This window comes from Rhinoderma darwinii, chromosome 4, assembly GCF_050947455.1.
Source record: "Rhinoderma darwinii isolate aRhiDar2 chromosome 4, aRhiDar2.hap1, whole genome shotgun sequence".
Taxonomy (NCBI): domain Eukaryota; kingdom Metazoa; phylum Chordata; class Amphibia; order Anura; family Rhinodermatidae; genus Rhinoderma; species Rhinoderma darwinii.
This window is the reverse complement of record NC_134690.1, coordinates 347,776,772-347,802,370: the sequence shown is the minus strand read 5'-3', so window position 1 is coordinate 347,802,370 and position 25,599 is coordinate 347,776,772. Positions and strand designations below refer to the sequence as shown.

Genomic DNA, 25,599 nt, shown 5'->3' with positions numbered 1-25,599 from the left:
CAGTGATGCTCCGGCCACCCGCTATACAGGGAACTATAACATAGCGCCATTCACTTGAAAGGAGCTGCGGTGCAGTGGCTGAGAGAACCGCTTTTCAGAAGAAATGCCGAAGGGACGTTCGTCCCTTCATTCTCCGAGATTGAACCCCCACGATCATGATGTTATGAAATTTCATAGCGATTTGCCATCATATTAAATAATGGGAATAACCCTTTAATTTTCAAAACTAAAATTATTTTTTATGTAATTCCTGCAATTATTAGTTAATTTGCTCATATATTTGTGCGAAATATAATATATCTAGTATTACCTAATAATAACAATAATAAATTACCACTACATTCAAATGTCAAATAGAAAAAGTATGTCTTTTTTCTACCATTGTATTGCTAGATACTCAAAATCATTCCTTAAATATTTGCACCATAGAAGAGCCACTTGAGAAAGTCATCATTTAATTGCATATTTCATAATAAGTTTTTGCCTGACAGATTAAACAGGGATCACCTTGCCCTTGTTATCTCGATGGGCCTGAGAGGAACAAAACAGGTTTTTCAATCTAGTACGTAGGTGTAGGTGTGTCCCTGGTCGTATAACATCTTAAACCTTTCTGATTGATATGTTTGGTGTACAGATAGCAAGGTGAGAAACACAGCAGACACCTCTGCACGTAGCACAGTGATCTAAGGGGCAAAAATGGCATCACAAGGAATTCAGATACCAGGCAACTGTGAAGTTCCGGATATTCCCTATGGACTTGGGGTTTTCAGAACACTTCCATATGCATTTATAGTTCCTGAACTGGTAAGTTATTTATCCTTAAAGTATTAATGTGACTTCAATTTACTTCCAAATTCTTAGGAAGAACTGAAGAATACTTAGCAAGTCTTAACAAGTCTAAGCTGAACATTTCTATTCAAACTTTACTAGCCCATAACAGACATATAAATATAAATATATATATATATATATATATATATATATATATATATATAGCAAACAAGAAAGCAGTAGCACTCACACGGAATCAATCGATCAGGTGCCCAGCAAAACGTCCCGATCCTCGGACGTGTATTGATATATAAAGAAAGAAGATTTGCAGCACTCCAATGTGAAAAAAGTGGTGGTTTATTCAATCCAAGAACAACAGCAACGTTTCAATCCTACAATAGGATCTTTATCAAGGCTTGATAAAGATCCTATTGTAGGATTGAAACGTTGCTGTTGTTCTTGGATTGAATAAACCACCACTTTTTTCACATTGGAGTGCTGCAAATCTTCTTTCTTTATATATATATATATATATATATATATATATATATATATATATGACAGTCAAACATATTGCACTTGTTGGCTTGCATGGTCAATTATTACAACTGCTATTATTCCAAAGTTAATACCAGCATTTGGTCAAATTGGGGTTCCCAATGTCATATTCACATTTCCCCACACACATATAGGCATATATATATATATGTATATACACTGAAAAGCTTTAATTTTTGTTGCAATGTGTTGAACATGCTGACGTGGCTGCCTGTCATCCATATATATGTCTACTTTTCTTACAGGATAAAAAAATGGAACCAGGTGTTTTGCGATATTAAGGCAATATACAAAAGGTCCATATAAGAGGTGTTTTTTTTTTATTCATAGAGATCTAATGTCACATGCAGTACAATCCAGAAGTTCTTAATAGACAAGCATTGACAGTAGACCCATAAAAGAAAAGAAAAAGATAGAACTTGGTATGGATTAGTAAGATAGAGTATACAACATTATGGCGGCTCAATACGTCTAATGATAATATACTGAGGGAGGATTTTGCCTGCTTAACAATTCTGGTCTAGAGGTATTGGTGGAATATTGACAATATTAAATGGAGAAGACATATGGATGGGCATGGGAAACGGAGGGGTATGAAGGGCAAAAACAAAAATTTAAAATCAAGTAAAGTTACCAAGGAGTTCTTGATCATATGAGTTGGGTTGGGACGATATTAAGTGCCCTATTCCTGGATAAAGAAGGGTGGCGATCAGATGGTGGTGAAGGCATAATGATTGGTCCAAAAATGATCTGAGGATGTCTAAAAAATATACATTAGTCCTAGAAAGCAGCTGTAAATGTGGAGATTGAGTTTGGAGAATGGAGGCTGCTAGATATTTTAATTACTAAAGTGGCTACAGATTTCTATAACAATTAAGCGGACATATTGTTCACAACACAGATAAATAATAGGGAATATCAATGGAAGAATGCTGGTTGAAGACCTCAGCTGCTTGGTTAGGTTTGAGATGTCTACATGTCATCGGGTTACACACACCATTGTGCGCTCTCTCAGATTGGATGCAGTGACTGCAAGGTTTATTTCTTTATCTAAATGTCATTATTGTTTTTTGGCAATGGGTGGCATTAACTGGACAGGAATTACTCACACGTTATTTAAAGCAAGCAAGCAGCTTGGTATTTGCACACTGTGTATTTAGCGGTCTTGATTTGAAAGTAAATCTAATATTTTCTTTATTACTTTCTTAACCAGTTCAGAACCAGGCAACGTTTAGCCATTTTTTGAACGCATTAGTTAACGGATTTATTTGTTGGGCTAGTGACGTTATTTTTGGGATATTTTTTCAATGCAGGTTTCTTTCCTTATCATTTTTCTACACAACATTTTTGCTTTTTTAGCATATTTTGCCTATAGTTTGAAAAAAATAGTAAAAAAAAAAAAGCTTTTTTACCTTTTAGCTGATTTTTTTCCTGGTAATAAAATAGACTTTTTATTTGTGGCCATCATTGTTTACCGTAAATTTCGAGATATGAAATGTCTATTTTAGGGTAATTGGGTAAGGGCCAGCATTACAACAATATTTGGTGGGGAGAGCGTTTTTTGTTAGGTATTTTATGTTTAGTTTTTATATAATTTTATTTTTTACTTTTATTTGTTTATTATTACAGCCTGTTCCTCAAAGGTGAAGAAAGAACTTTGGGGGACTTTATTATTTCATAATTTTATTTTTTTCCCACTTTGCTTTTCCACTTTAACAGCAGCCCCATTTATAGGGTTGTGCTGGGTTTAGTTAGGCCCCATGCACACGAATGTATTTTTGCGGCCGCAATTCACCCGCAAATGTGCGGGTGAATTGCGGCCCCATTCATTTCAATGGGCCCATGCACATGACCGTTTCCACGGTCCGTGCATAGCCCAGGAGCCTGGACCGCAAAAAGATAGGACATGTCTTATTACGGCCATATTTTGCAGTCCAGGCTCATAGAAATGAATGCACAGCCCGCCATTTGCGGGGGCAGCCCGCGGGTGACACGTCCGAGCCGCAAATCACGGCCATGCACACCACTACGGTCGTGTGCATGAGGCCTTAGACCCAGCAGCAGCCTCCTACTACTGGCATCCCAGCGATCATTTGAGCGTTGTGTATGTGAGTACGCAGAAGACAAAAGTGGTGAAAACCACTTCTGTGTTCTCTCCGGGGTCCCTGGCAGTCTCTGACTGCAAGACACCCGACATTCACCTGCCCGATTGCTGGAAAATCTCTTCTGTAATATTGTGAACTTCAGACATGGTCAATATTTCATAGCTCCTCTTTTCTCTGCCCAGTCTATGGTTAGCATTGGTGATAATGACTATGCTACTTTTTGAAGCTTTGCATATACAAAACCTCTTGGTCAAGATCAATGCACTAAGTTGTTACAAAATACAGTACATGTTATTACAAAAACACTGAATATGACAGAAGTATGTTCGTTTTATCACTGTATGGATGAAATAAAAGTTATGAAATAAAACACAGTATTGTAAATAATGCCACACCTTTTGAACCTTGGCATAAATAATAATGATAATGACCAGCTTATGAGTATCAACAATACTCATGAACTTAGATGTGATAGATCATAGCTGGATCCTGCATGTCAGAGGCACGCAAGAATAGCGTTCAAAAAGTAATTTTTTTCTTTAAACAAAATCTAATTCAAAAAGATGTTGAAAATGAAATTTATTTAAAAGAAAAAATTGCCTTCAAAAGTGTACATAGTCTATGAGCTGAATTGGTGTTTTTAATTTATAGACTGATGTACTTTGAAAAGTATCTCATTTGCCTCCACTAACCCTGTTGCTTGAAAATTGTGTATTAACACATAGTATTTGTGGTTTGTAGCATTTTTTTTTAATTCGAAACTCTTTTTTCCTTAGCTTAAAAATATTCTTGGTTATATCTAAAATCGAATCATTTGTTAACATGTCATTTAAGGAGGTCCTATACTTTAAAAAAAAATATATATATATATAGGAGAGCTCTCAGTTACTACCTTATATTGTATTAAAACTTGGTTTCCAATAATTGACCTCTAGGGCTGCCTGGTATTGCCACTCCTTGCATGACTACACATATAGATCATCTGTATGGATGTGATATGTTTCTTGCTATTTATGGACATATCCAATCTATACAGATAACATGCGGAGGTAGTATGCATTTTTATCTTGATATTATTATCATCATATGTCTCTTACTTTAAAGATGGCCTACTGCCACTTCTTCTAGTATTATAGAGTATTTACATTTTTGACCTAATATTTTAAATCCAAGGGCATCAACCAGTCTTTACAATGACTTGAAAACTAGCAATAACCCCTCACTGTGAAGTAGCTGTATATGTATTGTTCCACGGAACAAGCAAATATAGTAGGTGCTTTTTTAAAAGCTCGAAATACCATTCTGCACTCTGCATTGTGTTAGGGGTAAATTCTGTGAAGTGCTCTACAAATCCTAGATCCAAGGCTAACACGTTTTGAAATTGCCCTCCTACCGAAAGAGCGTTTTTGACCCACCCCAGATTCGACAGGGAGGTCATTAAATATTTAACCTAGATGGCACAAGGAAACTTGATTTTAGCTTTTGCTGAGGTTTTTGATGAATACAGAATGTTGTTTTGGCTGGGGTTAGTAAACCTTGATTTGTTAATACTGCAACATAGTCTGAGGTTTTCTATGGTAGAGTCTTCCTTAAATGTAGTCTTAAATGTGTTTTTTGTAATTCTTACAGAGTCCATGAAATGTATACAGAAGTAAATGTACTTATAATGGAAAATGAGTAGAATGCGATACATATTTCATAATTACATATTTTTTGGGGTTTAATACTAAATATCAAATCATAGAAGCCATAGCTATAAAATCTTCAGATATCGAGCCTTCAAATGACCAAGATCATAGCTATAAACTCATAAAAAGACCATTGCTTACTTTTTACTTGAAAACTTTACAACAGAATTGCTGCGTACTGGACCAGGACATGGCACATATGTTAACAATGTTATTTATGTATTTTTTTTATATTTATATATTTATCAAGCAGATTTAATTGGTGTTTTAGCTAGAAATGTTAGCTATAGTAAATATAGAACATTAGTAAAATAATTATATTATCTTGTCATATTAGAAAATGATCAGACATAAGTTATACAAAGGTCTTGGAGAATACATTCATAGATTTTTTTTCCTTGGTCCCTGGCCCCTACATGGGTCTCTCAACCAGGTGCTCAACTAGAGGTCCAGACAATTGGTGCATATATAGATGTGATTTACTTACCTAATCCACCCTGTGATCATGTCATTATATCGATCCCCAACACAATCAGAAAATTCCTATAAGCATTTAAATCACTTTTTGCTCTTTTTTATTTAATATAATTGAATGTTTTATACGGCTATTATGCCTTTTGTTCACTAGTTTCTTTTGTGTTGCTTTCCTTTTGGTCTTCAGAGTCTTATAACGCAGGATAATGTATGTATGCTGCATGCCTGTTCTCTGAACTATAGGACTGCGCAGTTTCACATCCCTTTCTCCTAAACTGCATTTTCTCTAGACTAGGAGAAAAATACATTTTGCCCAATCTAGAAGAAGTTTGAATGCAGCAACTTATGTTGTATGTAATACATAGATTTTGATAGCATCAACATAAAAATAGTAAATAAGTGGCAATGCTTTTTATAGGGCAACTCCCAAATTATGAAAGAAAATCAAAGATACCATGATACCACATTACAGTATAACACCTAATCTCTTTATCCTTTATGTAATGACCACTGTAATTTGACTTCCAATTATAACATTTCCTTTTGTTTTAACTGTTGATTCAGTGTTGGCGAAAAAATAGCCTCAAGATCACACATAACTGTACAAACCCTGTCTTGAATAGTGCCAGCTAGGTTGTGTATTTAAGATGGCATCATAATGGTGTTCTTGACAGGGCTGAATGAAGACAACAGGCCATGACCCCGGCAATAAAGACTAGATTGCTAAATACTGTATAGAGATATTATCTTTAGCTTTAGTGTTATTGTTTGCTATTGAACTATAACAAATAACTGTTTGCATGTCTAGTTCTGTAAGGGCCTGTTCACATCACCGTTGCCCTTCCATTGAGGGGTTCCGTTGGAGGTTTCTGTCAGGTTAACCCCTCAACGGAGAGGCAAACGGAAACCTAAGCCTCCGTTACCCTCATCATTGATATCAATGGTGACAGAAACCTAGCTAATGGTTTCCGCTTGTCACCGTTGCGACAGGGTTTCGTTGTTCTTGACGGAACCAATAGCTTAGTCAACTGCTCAATGTAGTTAAAAACAAAACAGGGAAAAATAACTATTTGTTTCCCAGGCTCCTAGGGTCCTGTTTACTGTATCAGCCCCACATTTACTCCTTAATATGTTGAAGCATGTAATATATTTGTCAATACCCATCCCTCATGAACTCCTCGTTCATCTAGCATGGGAAGGTGTTTAAAAAGTTTTCTCAATCAATAATAGACAATAGAAGTATTTTATTGTCTTGGTTATGTTGCTGCCTCCTTAGGACTATTTAAGATTCCTCTGATCTCTGAAACCTCTTTTTTACAGGATCAGTGGGCTACTAGGAGACACCATACCCCCTAATACTGCTACTATCTTCTACAGATAACTTGCAGAAGGGGCATGGCATCTTTTCGTAGTTCAAGATGGCAACTGCGTCTATGGTGAAAAGTTTTATTGATTGAGGGGATCTTAAACTACTTTGAAGTGGGCTGCAACTTTGCCAAGTACTTTGCACTTTGCCCTGTTTCTCTCAGTGTTTTTCAAAGATTTTTGTATGGCAACATAAAAATGTTGCATTGACACATATAACAAAATAATATCCCAGTTACATATCTAATTTTCTGGAAAAAGAAAAATTCAAAATTGAAGTTAACAAAATATGATAATAAACATATGATTGATTTGTTCACATTTATTTGTATTTATATATTTGGGCTATTCCATATTTTGTGCTCCCCAGCAAGATGAGCACACCTTATTTGAGCCTTTTTGTGACACACCTTGTGTCTCACCCCCAAGGGAAAGGACACTGTTACATTTAGATTTATGAAGTGTTACTAATGATCGGCCTAGCAGGTTTATTAGCATACTGTACATACCGTCTAGTGACATCACTTAGGGACACTTTTAACTTCTGGTTTCGACAATCAAAGTCTAATAATTTCATAGATTACAAGACATCTTATAAATACACTGGAGACGCACCAATTCCCCGTATTTGATTTGTGATTTAGAAAAAATCTTAAAGGTTTATTGCTAAGGGTACAGGCCAGCAAATTGGAAAACTGATTTTCCTGGCAATCTTAGATCTAAAATGTAACATAAAATCCTTTTATTACCTTTAAATAATCGTCACTTCAGGGATACAATCTTGATGTATTAATTTGTATTAGTTATGCACTGATACAAGTGAAAAAGCTTAGTGACAACCCCAAGGTCCATACTGGTTGTCACCAAACTTGTCAAAATACAGATACAGCTAAATAAATGGCTAAATATAATTTAAATTCCCAGAAAGAAAAGCAAGGGCTTATATTTACTGATAAAGTTTTAGTTTTTAGATATTCTTAAATAAAACAAGTTATCAATGCTAAAAATACTTTCGATAATTTCATTTCTTGCTGAAATGTAATGCAAAGGGTACCCTCTGGGAAAGTGACAAAGAAACATACATTGGGTGCAGTCACCAGCTTGGTCTGTATCATTTACACTTTTGCCACAATGTTCTGTATTTAGGCGTTCCATATTGATCATATTACCTCATACCGTTCAGGAGGATGGTGTGTTCCCTTGATTTTTACTGCGTTGATACTGTTTATGAATTAACGCGCTTCCCTTCTATGTAATAGCATTTATGCACATTATCTACAGTAGTGTTTAAAAAAAATAGCAGTCCAACATCATTAACCTGATAAATTAATGGTTTTGGTAGAAGTGATATTTCTACATAGCAAATAATTTACTTGTTAGAGTAGCAGAAAAAAACAGAGCCAACAATTAGGACATGCCGCTCATTCTGAGTAATAGAATCATTAATTATAGGGGCTTGTTCAAAGTAATAGCAGTGAGAAGTTAAATTGGTGAAGTCATTCTTTCTGTGGAATAACAGGTGTCAATTTTGGCCCTTATATAAGGTAGGAGGGTGGCAAATGTTGCACATGTTGATTATATTGCATTTCCTTCTTAAATATTGAGGAAAATGGGTCGTTCCAGAAATTGATATGATTAGAGATGAGCAAACTTATGAAAAGTTCGGTTCGGCTGGTTTGCCGAATTTCACGAAAAAGTTTGATTCGGACCGAACTAGTTCTGACCGAACCTGTAATTTCCGTGTGCCGAGCATGGTACTGTCCAGGGTGCAGAAAGAGTTAATGGGCTGCACTAACTCTTTCAGCAACCTTGACAGTACCATGCTCGGCGCGCGGAAAATACAATTTTAATGTAATAAAAATTTTTTTTTTAAAAATACGTTCATACTTACATTCCTCCTGTCCGGCCTCCAGCGATGACGTTTCATCCATGTCGCCGCTGCAGCCAATCACAGGCTGTAGTGGCGGTCACGCACGTCACGTGACCGCCTCTGCAGCCAATCACAGGCTGCCGCGGCCTCTGCAGCCAATCACAGGCTGCCGAGTCAGGAAAGAAGGTTGGACTGGAGGAAGAAGAGGGACTCGTCACCAAGACAACGACCGGGTACGTATGAAATGCTTTTTATTTTATTTTTCATCAGCAGCCTCTTTTCTCTATCAGTGATTGATAGAGACAAGTGGCTGCCGATTAGTATAATATTTTTGTAATGTTTTTTCTGCCCGCCCGGGTTCGGTCAAAACGTGTTCGGCCGAACCCGGTGAAGTTCGGATTCTCTGCGAACCGAACTTTTCACGATGTTCGGACCGAAACCGGGCACGGTTGTTCCGGTTCGCTCATCTCTAGTTATGATGTAAAACCTACTTTCATTAAAAGGTTTATTGGAGAGCTAAAAACATATAGAGAAATGTGGTAAATTATAGGCTGCTGAGCTAAACTGATCTCAAATGCCTTGAAGTGGCAACCAAAAACTGAAAGATGTGGAAGGAAGCGGGGAATGGATCAAAGAAGAGCCAAAATGTCAAAGGCCAATGATCACCTACAGAAAGATCAAAGAAGTTCTGAAGTTACCAGTGAGTACTGCTACAATCAGAAGACGGTTAAGTGAAGCCAAGTTACCAGCAAGAACTCCCTACAAAGTCCCATTTTAAAAAAAAAAAAATTATCCTGAATAGGTTAAAATTTGCCAAGGAACACATTGACTGGCCCAAAGAGAAATGGCGCAACATTTTGTGGACTGATGAAAGCAAAATTGTGGTTTTTGGGTTTAGCGGCCGCAGAAAATATGTCAGACGACCCCCAAGCACTGAATTCAAACTACAGTACACTGTGAAGACAGTAAAGCATGGTGCCGCAAAATCATAATATGGGGATGTTTCTCATACCATGGTGTTGGGCCTATTTATCGTATACAGTGGATCATGGTTCATACTTGAGGAGATCATATTGCCCTATGCCGAAGAAGAAATGCCCTTGAAATGGGTGTTTCAACACGACAATGACACAAAACAGACCAATAAGCGAACAACATCTTGGTTTGGCATGAGTTTCCTTGGGCGAGCAGCTGAATGCCAGCCTTATATCACCAAGCACAATGCCAAGCATCGGATGGAGTGGACTCTGGAGCCGTGGAAATGTGTTCTGTGGAGTGAGGAATCACGCTTCTCTATCTGGCCATCTGATGGATGAGTCTGGGTTTGGCAAATGCCAGGAGAACTTTTTCTGGCTGACTGCATTGTGCCAACTGTATAGTTTGGCGGAGGAGGGATAATATGCTATGGGGTTGCTTGTCAGTAGTTGGCCTAAGCTCCTTAGTTCCAGTGGAGGAAAATCCTAATGCTTCAGCATACCAAGACATTTTGGACAATAGTATGCTTCCAACATTGTGGTATTTTATGTATTAGTGACTTTTTTCGTGATATAGTATCTAGTTCCATAAGTCAATGCTTCGCGAGATTCAGGGTCAGGCATAGAGAGCAGCGAGCCCTTGAGAAGGTCTAGTCTGTTGGCTTTACTCTGAATTTTGATGGCAGTAGACCCCTTGCCTACAGGGCCCTTGTGCGTCTGTAGGGCTTTGCATGTTTTGTGTGTCTGTAGGTGCATGTTCTATGCACCTAAAACTGAAGAAAATGAGAGTGCAGGTAAAATATGCTAGAGTATGGCACTTGATCTTAAAATGGTAAATCTTCTTTTTACTAGACATTCTAAAAGTTCAGCTCAATGTTCATCTCTGCATTTGCCTGCGTTCTCTTTGAAGATTTTGTTCTCATTTTTATTTTCTTTACAATGATTGTAATTCATTTGGATATTTGTGGTATTGTATCATCCTTGTGAGTTGTTTAGAAGTTAGTTTCATATATTCTTAGCCAGTTTGTCATGAATAGGAGCATGAACTAGTAACATTGCAATAAGGCGTGTGTCGCTGGAATTTAGGGTGTAATTATTGGCAGGCTTGTGGCATCATTGCATTACATTTCAGCTAGAAAGAAAAGTATCTGAAGTATTTTTTAGCATTGATCCCTTGTTTTCTTTAGGAATATCTAAAAACTAAAACCTCATCAGTAAATATAAGCCCTTGCATTTCTTTCTGGGTATTACAATTATATTCAGCTATTTCTTAACTGTATCTGTTTCTTGAAAAGTTGGGTGACAACCAGTATGGAGCTTGAGGTTGTCACTAAGCTTTTCCACTTTTATCAGTGCACTAATAAAGATAGCAAATCTGAAAAGTTAAGACACCCACTCCTACATCACTGCATCACAAGGCTGCTGGGTGACCATCACTGTTGGAGCTGCCATGTGGCAGTGTTAGTGGTCATCCAGACTATTCACAAGCAGATATAGTATTTTGTGTACTTGTTCTTCAGGAATTCATGGTTCATAAAAATATAGACATTTATATAGATGATAAAGTTTATTGGACAAGCTGACAATACATGGTGCAATATTTCGGCCCAAGAGATGATCGGGGAAATAAGTGGAAATTGTGTGATAAATTGTAGAACAGTTTAGAACTTATGCAACACTTCCCACGAATGACCCCCTGCAGCAGTTATGGTGCCACCATCACTAGACAAGACATGAAAATGGGAGATTTCTCACCAACCGTTGGGGTGGGACATCTGAATGTGTATGGTTAGCTTCATATTTGCATTTTCAATATCTTTTTACTCAGTACAGAAGATCCTGTAGAACCTGAAGAACCAGTTATTGCTTAGTGCGCATTAGTTACTTGCCGAAACACTTGATGAACATCGACACCATTTTAAATGCTTCCAAACCATCAGAAGGCAGATTCCTTATGAGTATATTTTTTATGGTATATGGTTTGACTTATAAACTCCTAAAAACTGTATATATAGAACCACAGGGGATTTCTAAAAATGGACAAAGAAAAGATTATTTATCTGATGGTAACCTATATTTAAAGACATGAACATCAAATAATAATTTTTGCATGGAATGAACCCATCATTTACTGTTGTTTTTTATGTATTTTGTATCTTAATCATTGTATGACTTTTGGATGTTTCTTGCATTACATTTGTTTTTATATCTTGACAAATATTCTTTCTATGTAGCAACAAGTGTGATCCTTCTTATCGCTAGATTTGCTTGTTCAGTGTCTTGTATGGTTGCACTGGTAAGGGGCAAAAATTCAGGCTTGACTGGAAATAAACATAATCACCTACTCCGTAAATCATACTCACAGGGGTCCAGATACCAGAGATCTGGCGTGCTCTTCAGCTTAACACATGCCTTACCTTTCCTTTTGTCCATAGAACATATATTGTACATGGTGGTCTTTCTCTGATTATTTGATATAGCAGTTACAACTTTGTTAAATTCATTGTGTATCACTTTGTTACCTTCTCAAAGAGACAGTTAAAACAGTTCACTGCCACAAAGAGCACACTCGATATTAAGTTACCAGGTCTGTGTGGGCATGACGTGGGGTACAATAGGAGCTTTTGTTTAAATACACCCAACCTCTCCTGACTTAGCTGCAGTTGACCAATAAATACATATAACCAGGATAATATGTGAGCCATATTTTCCAACATGAACATGGAGAGACAATACTACTTTGATACTGCCATCCGAAAACTACAATGATGAAATTGTTGATCATCCCAGACATTGTATTTTGCCCCTGAGACTCTGAGATCAACACCACCACAGCAATCACACTCAGTAAAATAGAGAATGGGGTTGATTATCGCTAAATATTAGCAACTTTCTATTTACAATCATGGACGATGAATATGACTTGCTGACTATGAATTGAAGGGAGCATTTAAACGGGTTTTCCAGTCCCTCAGGATAGCCCATCAATAGCTGATCGGTCTGGGTCCAACTCCCGGGACCCCCGCCGATCAGATGTTTTGGGTGGAGCGCTACTTCGAGCGCTGTTTTCCCTTAATTTCTACTTGCTCACTCTAAATTGTTGACACGGATGTAGCGGCGATTCACAGTATTGCAGCCTTCTGCCATTCATTTCAATTGGACGAGACAGCAATACTGTGTATCACCGCTACATGTGTGTCGATGATTCACAGTGAGAAAGTAGAAATTAAGGATAGGCCATCAATTTTTAAGGACTGGAAAACCCCTAAAGGAACTAAGCTGGAGTTAGATACATTCTTGCGTATTTTATTAGCTGATCTTATTATTTATAATTTCCAAACATGGCTTTATATGTTCATAATTTATCATTTTTTTTCTCTTCCTAAGGCAAGGTTGTAGCCTCTTACTCGTCATACTGCATAGTTTTTCCTGTTTCTACAGGCTTGTTACCAGTTATATACTAAAAATTATTGTTAAGCCAGTTTTTATTATGTTGGTTATAAGTAAATCACAAATCATGTAAGGTAATGTATGAATTCATAACATTCAAGGGAATCAGCAAACTTTACTATGTGCTCTGAAGTCTTAGCTGATTAAATACAAGTCAATTAGTAACATATTAAAGGAATGTCCCATCTTTTTATACAAAACTGGTTGCACAATGGTGATGAGGGTGACTCAAGTCTTATTTCATGTTTGTACAATGAGTATCGTATCCACCCTTTTGTATACCTCTTTGTCATTATGCCATATCCTTTCCATCAAGTCAATTGGTAATGTCAGAAATACATTTATTTAAAGAATGTGTCTTGTCTAGTACAGATCAGTAGTGTTATGGGTGTAACACCCCCTTTTCTGCAATGCAGTGATCTGATTAGTCAATCCTATCCTCCTTTTCCCACATACTTGCAGTTCTAAAAGATTTTATTGATTAAGTTCATTGACATAAGCAAACATGACAACTAATTTATTATTAATAAATTGATGTAAAACAGATGTAGAATACAGATTAAAGAGATTGTCCATAAGCTTATCACAGGTTGTCCTGCTGCTTGGATCATTAGTGATCAGTTGTATTCTGTTAAGGCCTCGTGCACACTTCCGACACGGTTTTCACGGCCGTTTTTGACGGATCCGTGTGTCCGTTTTAGCGGCCGTGTGCACTCCCATGTGCACTCCGTGTTTCCGTTTCCGTGCGCCGAGCATGGTACTGTCCAGGGTGCTGAAAGAGTTAATGGGCTGCACTGATCGGCGGTAACTCTTTCAGCACCCTGGACAGTACCTTTCTCAGCGCTCGGAAAATACAATTTGAATGTAATAATAAAAAAAAAATGTCATACTTACTTTCCTCCTGTCCGGCCTCCAGCGATGAGGTTTCATCCATGTCGCCACTGCAGCCAATCACAGGCTGTAGTGGCGGTCACGCACGTCAGGATGACGCTTCATCCCACGTGACCGCCTCTGCAGCCAATCACAGGCTGCAGCGGCCTCTGCAGCCGATCACAGGCTGCAGCGGCCTCTGCAGCCAATCACAGGCTGCCGCGTTATTCTGGAAGGTCGGACTGGAGGAAGAAGAGGGACTCGTCACCAAGACAACAACCGGGTAAGTATGAACTGATTTTTATTTTATTTTTAATCAGCAGCCTCTTTTCTCTATCAGTGATTGATAGAGACAAGTGGCTGCTGATTAGTGTCATATTTCTGTTATGTTTTTCTGCCCGCAACGGCTCCATCACACACGGACGGCACAGGGATGGCACACGGATTCCTTCCGTGTGCCTTCAGTTTTTTTGACGGCCCCATTGACTTTCATGGGCCTCACGGTCACGGAATCCCGGACCAAAGTAGGACATGCTCTACTTTGGATCGGAACGGAGCAACGGGACCGTCAAAAAAACTGAAGTGTGCATGGCCCCATTGAAATGAATGGGTCAGTGTGCTAGCCGTCAGAAAAACGGCTAGCACCCTGAAGGAAAAAACTGAAGTGGGCATGGGGCCTTAGGCACCCAGTAGGAAGTGTTTAATAAGTCCCCTGCAGTGGAAATGATGCATGACACAGTGCCATTAGAAACCAATGGACTGTCCATGAAAGGAGTCAATGTGCCGGGTCTTCCTCAGTTAGAGACGCTGTTTGTAGCCACTTTCTCATGTCTAATGATTTTGATCCTAAATGGTGTATGCCACTATGTACTCAGAATTTCCTAGTATGGTATTTGAAAATTGGTTTCTAAACCAGGCAACCCCTTTAAATATAATAAGATTTTCTAATCAGTACTTACAATGGATAACTCCATTTTACTTTTAGTTCACATTATAATAACTGAAGCGGTTAGAAGTGGTTCAGGATATCATTACACAATTTGAATGGTTCGTCTTGAAAGTATTTAAATGTACATTTTCTACATTGGTTTTTTATTTGGTAAGTTTGGAATAAATAGTTTTGGAATAAAAGTTTGAAGAGATAAATAAATACAATTGGGATGTTAGGCTTCGTTCACATCTGCGTCAGGGCTCCGTTCAGGGGTTCCGTCAAAGCTTTCGGTCAGGGGAACCCATGAACGGAACCCTGACTGAAACAAACAGAAACCTATATGTACAAACTTGTAGACCTAGTCAATGACAATTTGGGGAATATTGGGGAATCATGCAATGACAATGTAATTGATATGCAGGTATGCAGAATGCATGAGTTAAAAAGTTTAAAGCCACACGTCATTTTGATGACAAATTTGGTCAAATTCTCAAATCTGCTCTGCATTCCTGTTACTATAACCAGGATACTTTGCACTTTTGAGCTAATTTAACCCCTTTTGTGCAAAAAACATACATTTAGACTCCAAACCAACAGATACATCCTTTTGCACATAGGGTTAAAGACTTTCTTGAATTTATGTTGGATTGTGGAAATCTCCATTGTTTTGTTGCTAACTGCAGACATCTGGATAGCCAAATAAACAGGTAGCTAAACTTTCAAAAAAAGTTTGACATGTCACAGTGACATGTCAGAAGATTTGATCGATGGGGGCCCGAGCACTGAGACCCCCACTGATCGCTAAAACGATGAGGCAGAAACACACGGGTGAGTGCTGTGCCACTTCGTTTCTGAACAGCTTTCTTCAGAAAGATGAGCAGGCAGTGTCCAGTGGTGTACAGCGGTATTGAGCCTGTACACCACTTGCTTAGCCGACTTAGCCGAAGGTGGTAGAACCTCCACTAGAACTACGGATTTATCATGATTTATGCCAGAAACTGGCATAAATTACGGTGCAAATCTACACCTGCTCATAGCAGGCGTAAATTTACATGTCTTTCGCACGGACAGCTAAAGATGCGTAAAAATATATTAAAAGGTGCGCACCTCTTAATATATATGGCGTATTTTCGCCAAAGTAAATTAGTTTAATACTGCAATTTGAAATGCCAAGCTTAATATATTTGACCTTTTTCTCCTTGAAAATGATTTGTGCTCTGCCAGATTATTGTATTTGTTTTTGACATCCATTGTGCATTATCATTTTACCATTCATTGTGCATTCCTCAGGAGTCCAAACCCCATTGGTGGTGCTGAGTGAGTGACCTTTTCACTTCTGTGTTATTTTAACTAATGTTATAACAGATGCTGTAAAAAATAATTGAAGATATCTGGTAATCTTACCAAATACAACAAGGATAGGTCATATTTCCAGATATACACTTACTTTAAAGGGGTTGTTGAGGATTAGAAAAAATGGTCTTGTCCATAGTCTACATCTGGTATTGTAGCTCAGTCTCTATTTGCAATAAAAACATTTTTTATAGAATAGAAAGAGTGCCTCATACAAAATAATTTTGAGTTTATTTGGACAATTACATTACTAAAGCTTAAATAGCATTATCTTTAATTAAAGGGGTTTTCCCACGAGGGACGTTTATGACATATCCACAGGATATGCCATAAATGTCCGATAGATGCGGGTCCCACCTCTGGGACCCGGACCTATCTCTAGAATGGTGCCCCCTTAACCCCAGTTCTAGCTTTGTCTGCTGTCGCTGATTCCCGGCTACTTCCTGACTGTTACGAAAACAGCGTAGCTTGCTAGTAGTGAATAGCAGTTACAGAAGCAGCGTAGCATGCGAGCTATGCTGTTTCCGTAACTACCATTCAGTTCTATGGGGCTTACGAAAACAGCGTAGCTCAGCGAGCTATGCTATTTTCACCTTCATAGTGGGAAATCAGACGACACACACTGAGGTAGAACAGGGTTTAGGTGTCCCGTTCTAGAGATAGGTGCGGGTCCCAGAGGTGGGACCCACATCTATCTGACATTTATGACATATCTTGTGGATATGTCATAAATGTCCCTCGTGGGAAAACCCCTTTAAGGCACATTCGTTCTCAATTACATCACTCAATTTTTAATCAATCACTTTTGGTTAATAATTTGTCTGCTTAAGGGTGCATTCACACTGTGCAGATTCAGCACATTTTTTGCCTCACAGCCATAAACCGCACTGCAACCACGGCATTTTTTTTTACACTGCTTTCCATGCTAACTGCAAAACCGCAGCAAATTGCGGTGAAAACACACACATTTTTGCAGTGCAGTTTTCAACCGCGCGGCATAATCACACTGTGTGAATACACCCTAAGGGCTCATGCACACGGGTGTATTACGGCTCTTTACAATCTTCAAGTTGTACAAAATTGCAATAAGGCACACACAGGAGTCTATGGGACCATTCTGTATGGAATTTGAAAGAAAATTGTGCCATGCTCCATTTGATGCTGTAATTCAGTGGTATTGTCCCTTAGAAGCAGCACATGGAGTGCCCTTGGCTCTGTTATGTGTATGAGGCATGTATTTGAGGCCTCTTAAAACTTGCGATCAGTTTTTTACAGAGTATCTATCTTTTAAAATTTCCATGACCAATGAATTGATTTCTTTAGGATAGTGTACGATATAATGTATAATTACAGCATTCAGCGATACCCCAGGCATTCATACTGTTACATGTTAAATTAGAAATCTGTTCAATTTTAACAGTACAGGAATTCTGCAGACTATAAAAAGGCTTCACTTAATGCTACTGCCACATGAATAAACTGTCACTGTAACAAGGGCCGCAAATAAAGATAAGGAACCTGCTCTCATTTGCCTTTTGTTGATCAGCATATTTTTTTTAATTTTGTTTAGTTCTTTTACCCTGCTGAAGTAAGGATAATTTATTAACTCAGAAATACCAGACACACCTGTATGTGAAATTGCCATTTAAACAGGGCATTGCTACATACTATCAAGTAAAGAAACCACAGAGTTCTTAACATTATACATAACTGTCAATAATAAATGTATTTAGTGTTTCATTTAGGCTAGATTCACACAAACGCGTCTGTTTTGCGTCCACAAAAACGCACAGTTTTTCATGCGTTGCAGTTCCGTGTGCCATCCGCGTTTGTTCCGTGTGGCATCAGTTTTTTATGTCAGTGATGGTGCACATTTTTTTATGTACTTATTTTTTTCTCAGCCTTTCTTTAGCAACTGTCGCATGAAACACGGACAGCAAACGGATGACGTCTGTGTGCTGTCCGTGATTTTCACGCACCCATAGACTTCAAAGGGCGTGTGGTCCGCAAAAACAGACTAGAATAGGACATGCAGCGAGTTTCACGCATCAGAAACACACTGTGTGAAAAATCACGCATTTCTGAATAGCCCCATTGAATTGAATAGGTCTGTGTGCTGTCCGTTGTTTTAACAGACAGCACACGGATGTATACAACGTTCATGTGAATCAGGCCTTAAGGTAATCGCAGGAGTCTATAGATCAGCCATGTGTTCCTATCCCATTCAGATCAGCCATGTGTTCCTATCCCATTCATTAGTTATCAAGTATATGGGCTCATACACACCACAAAGCTGTTTTCAGGGTGCCTGTAGAACCGCAGACAGACGGTTATAGCTCCATTAAATGGTGCCGTATACACTCTGTGTGCCACGTATGGTGCCTCCATATCCCGTATTATGAAGGTATTCTCCACTAGAATGAACATGACTAAAAATTCTGATATTAGAGGCATACGGAGGTACAGTATGACCCCATAGACTGTAACTCTATAGTAGTCACTCATATTACAATATCCTGTTACTCCTAGAGGATATAATTATGACATCAGAATAACAAAGCTTAATAATACCAGCTCTTACCAACTACAGTAAAAGGGTCAATGTGTTAATAATCAAACTAAAAGGGTAACTAAACTTTAAAAAAACTTTAGACATGTCATAGTAACATGTCAGAAGTTTTGATCGGTGGGGGTCTGATGAGCTCAGTGCCGTTTAGTTTCTGATCAGCTTTCCTCGGAAAGCCGAGTGATCAGTATATGGACTCAAAGACTTTCTATTGAGCCCGTACAACGTTCTGAGGAAAGCCGTTAAGAAATGAGCGCTTCTGCTGCTTTATTTTAGCGATCTTCATTTTAACGATCTCAGTGCTCTGAGCCACGCCGATCAAAACATCTGACATGTCACTATGACATGTCAAAAGTTTTTTAAACGTTTAGTTACACTTTAAGCATTTTCGTGAATGGCCGAAATTGTGATCCTTTTAACTTGAGATATCAGCATTAGAATTGCAGCATATAATTTAACCAAATGAAGGTGAAGATGGAGGTGGTACTGATGAACACCACTTGTGGCACAGGTTCCCAAATTAGTGACAGTACTTTCACTCGCAGTCAGTCATCGGCTGATTGGGTTTTATTTTGTCTCACAGAATAACGCGTTTCTGTAGCAAATTAAGTTCCTTCGTCAGATTCAACAAAGACATATGTCTATGTTGAATCTGACAAAGTGACTCTATTGGTCCCGAAATGAGTTATTCTGCGAGAAAAAATTAAACACAATCAACTGATTTTTGGAAAGAAAGTTAATTTACAAACATAAAGTTCCATGCTAGGTGAAAAGTTAGGAATAATCATCTTTCATTGCTTTACTTTGGGGCGATACGGAAAACCTGCAGTACAACAGTACATTACTGGGTATTATTGTACTATACTTTATATTTAGCATTAGTTGTTTATTCTTACCTGGCATATAGTTTAATGAGTGCACACCCTAAATGAAACACTTATAGTCACACCTTAACAAGTTCTCACACCCAACAGTAAGAACATGAATTCAGAAACTTCTTGTAGGGTGATAAAGTTTCATTCTTACATCATCGGTTTTATGTTGATCATGAAATGAAGATAATGCTTAGTTTGTTGTCAAATAAAAAAATATAAAACAATCCTCTAGTGCTGGATTTTAAGAAGTAAAGTACAACCATAAAGTGCTTACTTCATAACACTGTTCAAAAATAAATGTGGGGACATAAAACTACTATGGGCCTTTGGTGGTGCTTATTGTATGAGCCATTAACCACATACTATCTATAGTACTCACTGGTATATATGTTGTTTAATCACATTATTTATATTCTTGCAGTTATTCGGAGCATGGGTCTGGATCCTGGTTGCTGCTACAAGAGTATATTATTACACGAGCCAAGGATGGGTCATGTATGTCTCCGTGTCTTCATTCTTCTTCTCTCTGATACTCCTCATGGTATACGTGTTTGGTTTCCACAGAAACAACTGCGGTACATGGAGATTAGTGGTAAGAAAGTCTAATATTGTTTTGTAAATGCACAAAGTCAGATGTGATAATTCATGAATTACACAAATCCATGTCCTGAAACACAAACAATTTTAGTTCTAGCAAAAATTATATCATATTAATTATATTTACATTACGCCCATATATTATATACTGTAGTAACATGGCAGCAGTGGGCATCTACAATATACTTACTGCTGCCAAATTACCTCTTCTGTGCCAGGTAGCCCTGCAATCACCTAGCTATCTCTGCACAATTTGTGCTGCACTGATGCTCTATAGTGTATGGCGGAATATATAGTAAGTACAGTCTGCTGTCCTGGTTCTGAAAAAAATATTGGCCAACTATGTTCCTACCCGTTTGGTAAGAAATCTGCATTACCAGATCTGAATTTCTTGTAAGATTCAATGTAAATAGTCTACTATGGCTGTTACTTTGTCAAGTGCTACTAGTGTAAATGTAGTTAAAAGACAATGTTATATACAATTATGTAAATAATATTGCTGCCAACTGGATAGTATCAGTAAAAACCTTAAGCAACCAATGAAATATGTAAAATTAACATTTCTTCACCGCATTTATGCTAATTTAGATTGGTTGGTATAGTAAATCGGGTTTGGAACCTCACTGACCTTATAGAAATTATGCTGATTTAGTTGCCACAAATTAACACATTGCATTTCCTCTTTATTTCATAGGACGTTATCTATCATGGAATTTCTGCAATTTTCTATCTCAGTGCCGCTGTCTTACAAGCTAGAGCTACAATATTTTGTGACGACGCTATACCATCCACCTACCCAGCTCTTCTACACTGCAATACTGTATATTATCACTTAAATGCTGCAGCTACGGTACGTATGCTTTAAGGTGTATCTTTTTATATATCAAACTAAGAGTGGACTCAGAAACATGTGCCTGGGACAAACCACTAAGTAATATCTGCCTATAAATACTGTACGGCCATAGCCAATGATACTTTGGCTTGTGTAAGCAGTAGAAGCAAAAATTGCTTTGTCTAAGATAAAGAAAGGATCATTTTTGACTGGTGGGAATAAGTTGTATTTAGAAAATACATTAAACCTGGTCCAACAGTGCTTATGGTTGTTAATTCTGAAACTATTATTACTATTTATTAAAAAAGCCCAAACTTTGCATACATATCTACAGAAGCAGACCTTGTTCAAGACCTGACCATTTTCGAGGTCATTGCTTTTCCCAAGAACCTGGGATGTTGGAACATATGCCCACGTGGATCATAAACATTTCTTTAAAGAACAGATTATTGAGGTTCCTCAAGGGTTTATTTTTCCACAAAGACACAATCATACTTTAAAGAGATTCTACAGCTAAATTTATTTTTCAAAAATATGATTTACTGCATATAGCTTTGATAAGTAAAAAATGAAGTACTGAGTAATATTAGACAGACTGTTTGCTAGCCAGATTACTTACTAGAGATGTGATGATAACTTGATTTAAGCTGTTGCCCATACCACACAAAATCTCAGACGTACTGCTCAAACCTTGGCTGCCACTCTGCTCTACAGGAAATAGGAAAGCAACTTGGCATCAAGGAGAACGCAACAATGCAATTTCCTTAGTCAGAGTTTTCAAAGGTCAAATTTAGGTGGAGAACCTTGTCAATAACCAAGGTTTCAGAGACTTGATAACTAAATACTGAGGATGTAGCTTTAGATGTGCAGAGGTAGCAGTCACACACAGCCCTTATGCCTGAGGGGGCCAAAGGTGCCTCTGCTACAGAAGACACTTATTACATGGTTAAAAAGAAAAAAAAAGGAACACTTAAAGAGGCTCTGTCACCAGATTGTAAGTGCCCTATCTCCTACATAATGTGATTGGCGCTGTAATGTAGATAACAGTGGTTTTTATTTGGCAAACCGATCATTTTTGTCAAAGTTATGAACAATTTTAGATTTATGCTAATTAGTTTCTTAATAGACAACTGGGCGTGTTCTTACTTTTTACCAACTGGGCGTTGTACAGAGGAGTGTATGACGCTGACCAATCAGTGACAATGAGAAGTGTATGACGCTGATTGGTCAGCGTCATACACTTCTCTTTACAACGCCCAGTTGGTAAAAAGTAAAAACACGCCCAGTTGCCTATTAATAAACTAATTAGCATAAATCTAAAATAAAACCACTGTTATCTACATTACAGCGCTGATCAGATTATGTAGGAGATAGGGCACTTATAATCTGGTGACAGAGCCTCTTTAAAGAGGCTCTGTCACCAGATTTTGCAACCCCTATCTGCTGTTGCAGCAGATAGGCGCTGCAATGTAGATTACAGTAACGTTTTTATTTTTAAAAAGCGAGCATTTTTGGCCAAGTTATGACCATTTTTGTATTTATGCAAATGAGGCTTGCAAAAGTCCAAGTCGGCGTGTTTAAAGTAAAAGTCCAAGTGGGCGTGTATTATGTGCGTACATCGGGGCGTTTTTACTACTTTTACTAGCTGGGCGTTCTGACGAGAAGTATCATCCACTTCTCTTCAGAACGCCCAGCTTCTGGCAGTGCAGACACAGAGCGTGTTCTCGAGAGATCACGCTGTGACGTCACTCACAGGTCCTGAATCGTGTCGGACGAGCGAGGACACATCGGCACCAGAGGCTACAGTTGATTCTGCAGCAGCATCGGCGTTTGCAGGTAAGTCGATGTAGCTACTTACCTGCAAACGCTGATGCTGCTGCAGAATCAACTGTAGCCTCTGGTGCCGATGTGTCCTCGCTCGTCCGACACAATGCAGGACCTGTGAGTGACGTCACAGCGTGATCTCTCGAGAACACGCTCTGTGTCTGCACTGCCAGAAGCTGGGCGTTCTGAAGAGAAGTGGATGATACTTCTCGTCAGAACGCCCAGTTAGTAAAAGTAGTAAAAACGTCCCGATGTACGCACATAATACACGCCCACTTGGACTTTTACTTTAAACACGCCCACTTGGACTTTTGCAAGCCTCATTTGCATAAATACAAAAATGGTCATAACTTGGCCAAAAATGCTCGTTTTTTAAAAATAAAAACTTTACTGTAATCTACATTGCAGCGCCTATCTGCTGCAATAGCAGATAGGGGTTGCAAAATCTGGTGACAGAGCCTCTTTATGCAAATGAGGCTTGCAAAAGTACAACTGGGCGTGTTGAAAAGTAAAAGTACAACTGGGCGTGTTGAAAAGTAAAAGTACAACTGGGCGTGTATTATGTGCGTACATCGGGGCGTGTTTACTACTTTTACTAGCTGGGCGTTCTGACGAGAAGTATCATCCACTTCTCTTCAGAACACCCAGCTTCTGGCAGTGCAGATCTGTGACGTCACCATCGTGTCGGCACCAGAGGCTACAGTTGATTCTGCAGCAGCATCAGCATTTGCAGGTAAGTAGCTACATCGACTTACCTGCAAACGCCGATGCTGCTGCAGAATCATCTGTAGCCTCTGGTGCCGATGTGTCCTCGCTTGTCTGACACGATGCAGGACCTGTGAGTGACGTCACAGCGTGATCTCTCGAGAACACGCTGTGTCTGCACTGCCAGAAGCTGGGCGTTGTGAAGAGAAGTGGATGATACTTCTATACACAACGCCCAGCTAGTAAAAGTAGTAAACACGCCCCGATGTACGCTCATAATACACGCCCAGTTGTACTTTTACTTTTCAACACGCCCAGTTGTACTTTTGCAAGCCTCATTTGCATAAATACAAAAATGGTCATAACTTGGCCAAAAATGCTCGTTTTTTAAAAATAAAAAAGTTACTCTTATCTACATTGCAGCGCCGATCTGCTGCAATAGCAGATAGGGGTTGCAAAATCTGGTGACAGAGCCTCTTTAAGTATCATAGTATAACCCCAAGTCATTAAACTTCAGGGATATCAATCTGTCCTGTTATGAAGCATAAGCGATTGTGGATCAATTTTACCTGATTTGGTGCAAATGAAAGTGACAACACGTGCACTGGAGAAGTATCAGCAAGACAACCCTCAAAAAGGGAATGGTTTTGCAGGTTGTGGCCACAGACAATACCTCTCTCCTTATCCTTCCTGACTGATTCTTATCTAGTTTTGCGTTTTGCTATTGTCCTTGTCGCTACAGGTAGCATGAGGGGGGACCTGCAGCACATTCAGGTTACACAGGTAGTCCAGCTCCTCCAGGATGGCACATACATAAGCGCCATCGCCAGGTTTGCTGTGTCTCCCAGCACAGTTTCAAGAAAATAGAGCAGATACCAGAACACGTGCTGTTACACGGGAAGAGCTATTGATCATTGATACGTCATTTTATACTAAGTGAATTAGACAATTGATATCAATAAAGATTTTCAAAATTTTTTCGTTCATTGGGATCCGATGTATGATTTACGTGTTTTGTTGACTTTTTTGAGCAGTGTATAAATGGTGCATAGTAAGTGGGGGTCCCTGTTACCAATTTTGTATTGAGAACCAGGGACTCCATATTAAACTAATTCTCATGTTAGAGAAGATTGGGATAAAAAGTATTCTTTGAACAATTTCTAAGCATATACTTTGTTCATACACAATTTATTTAATATATGAAAACTAATATCTTACTGTATGTTTTGTTCCAGATCTTTGCTTTCTTGACAACGCTGATGTATGTGCTACATAGCTTCCAGTCCTACGTTCACTAAACACTTCCAAGAGGACTCATAGATTATTTTGTGAATGTACAGATTAGATAGGATTACATAGTTCCTATGGGTAACAACTTGAAACTTCCCCATCAATTCTAGAGTATATATTTAACAATTCTTAACATTGCCATGGCCCGTGTAAATGTCTAGAATTCAGAATGTATATTTTTGTACTTTATATTAGACCTCTGTTAATATTACAGCAAAATGAGCACGTTCTCTTTGGTATTAACAGTTCTGGGGGTGTATCCGTTGTTTTATAAGGAATCCAGGCCATAGTAAATACCTCCTAGTCCATGAGCTTGGTTGATTCATAGTATAAGCCAGGCTATGATATTTAATAGAATGCCATTATACATTTATAGCATTAATGTTACATGAAAAGTATTACTATGACATGATTTTAGTTAGTTTGAGCACTGTTCAGCACTGTATTATGCTCTGTTTGAAATTATTATATTTATTTTTTTCCATACTTAATGCTCTTACC

At 38.4% G+C, this 25,599-nt stretch overlaps 1 protein-coding gene across 1 annotated transcript; it reads left to right on the top strand.

Annotated features, from left to right (window-relative positions):
• Window positions 1-696: 696 nt before the first annotated feature.
• On the top strand, window positions 697-25,106 carry MALL (mal, T cell differentiation protein like). The gene is made up of 4 exons (XM_075864473.1): window positions 697-804; window positions 20,272-20,442; window positions 21,142-21,297; window positions 25,044-25,106. The coding sequence occupies exons 1-4, from the start codon at window positions 697-699 to the stop codon at window positions 25,104-25,106; spliced, it is 498 nt and encodes a 165-aa protein (XP_075720588.1).
• The last annotated feature ends 493 nt before the right edge of the window (window positions 25,107-25,599 follow it).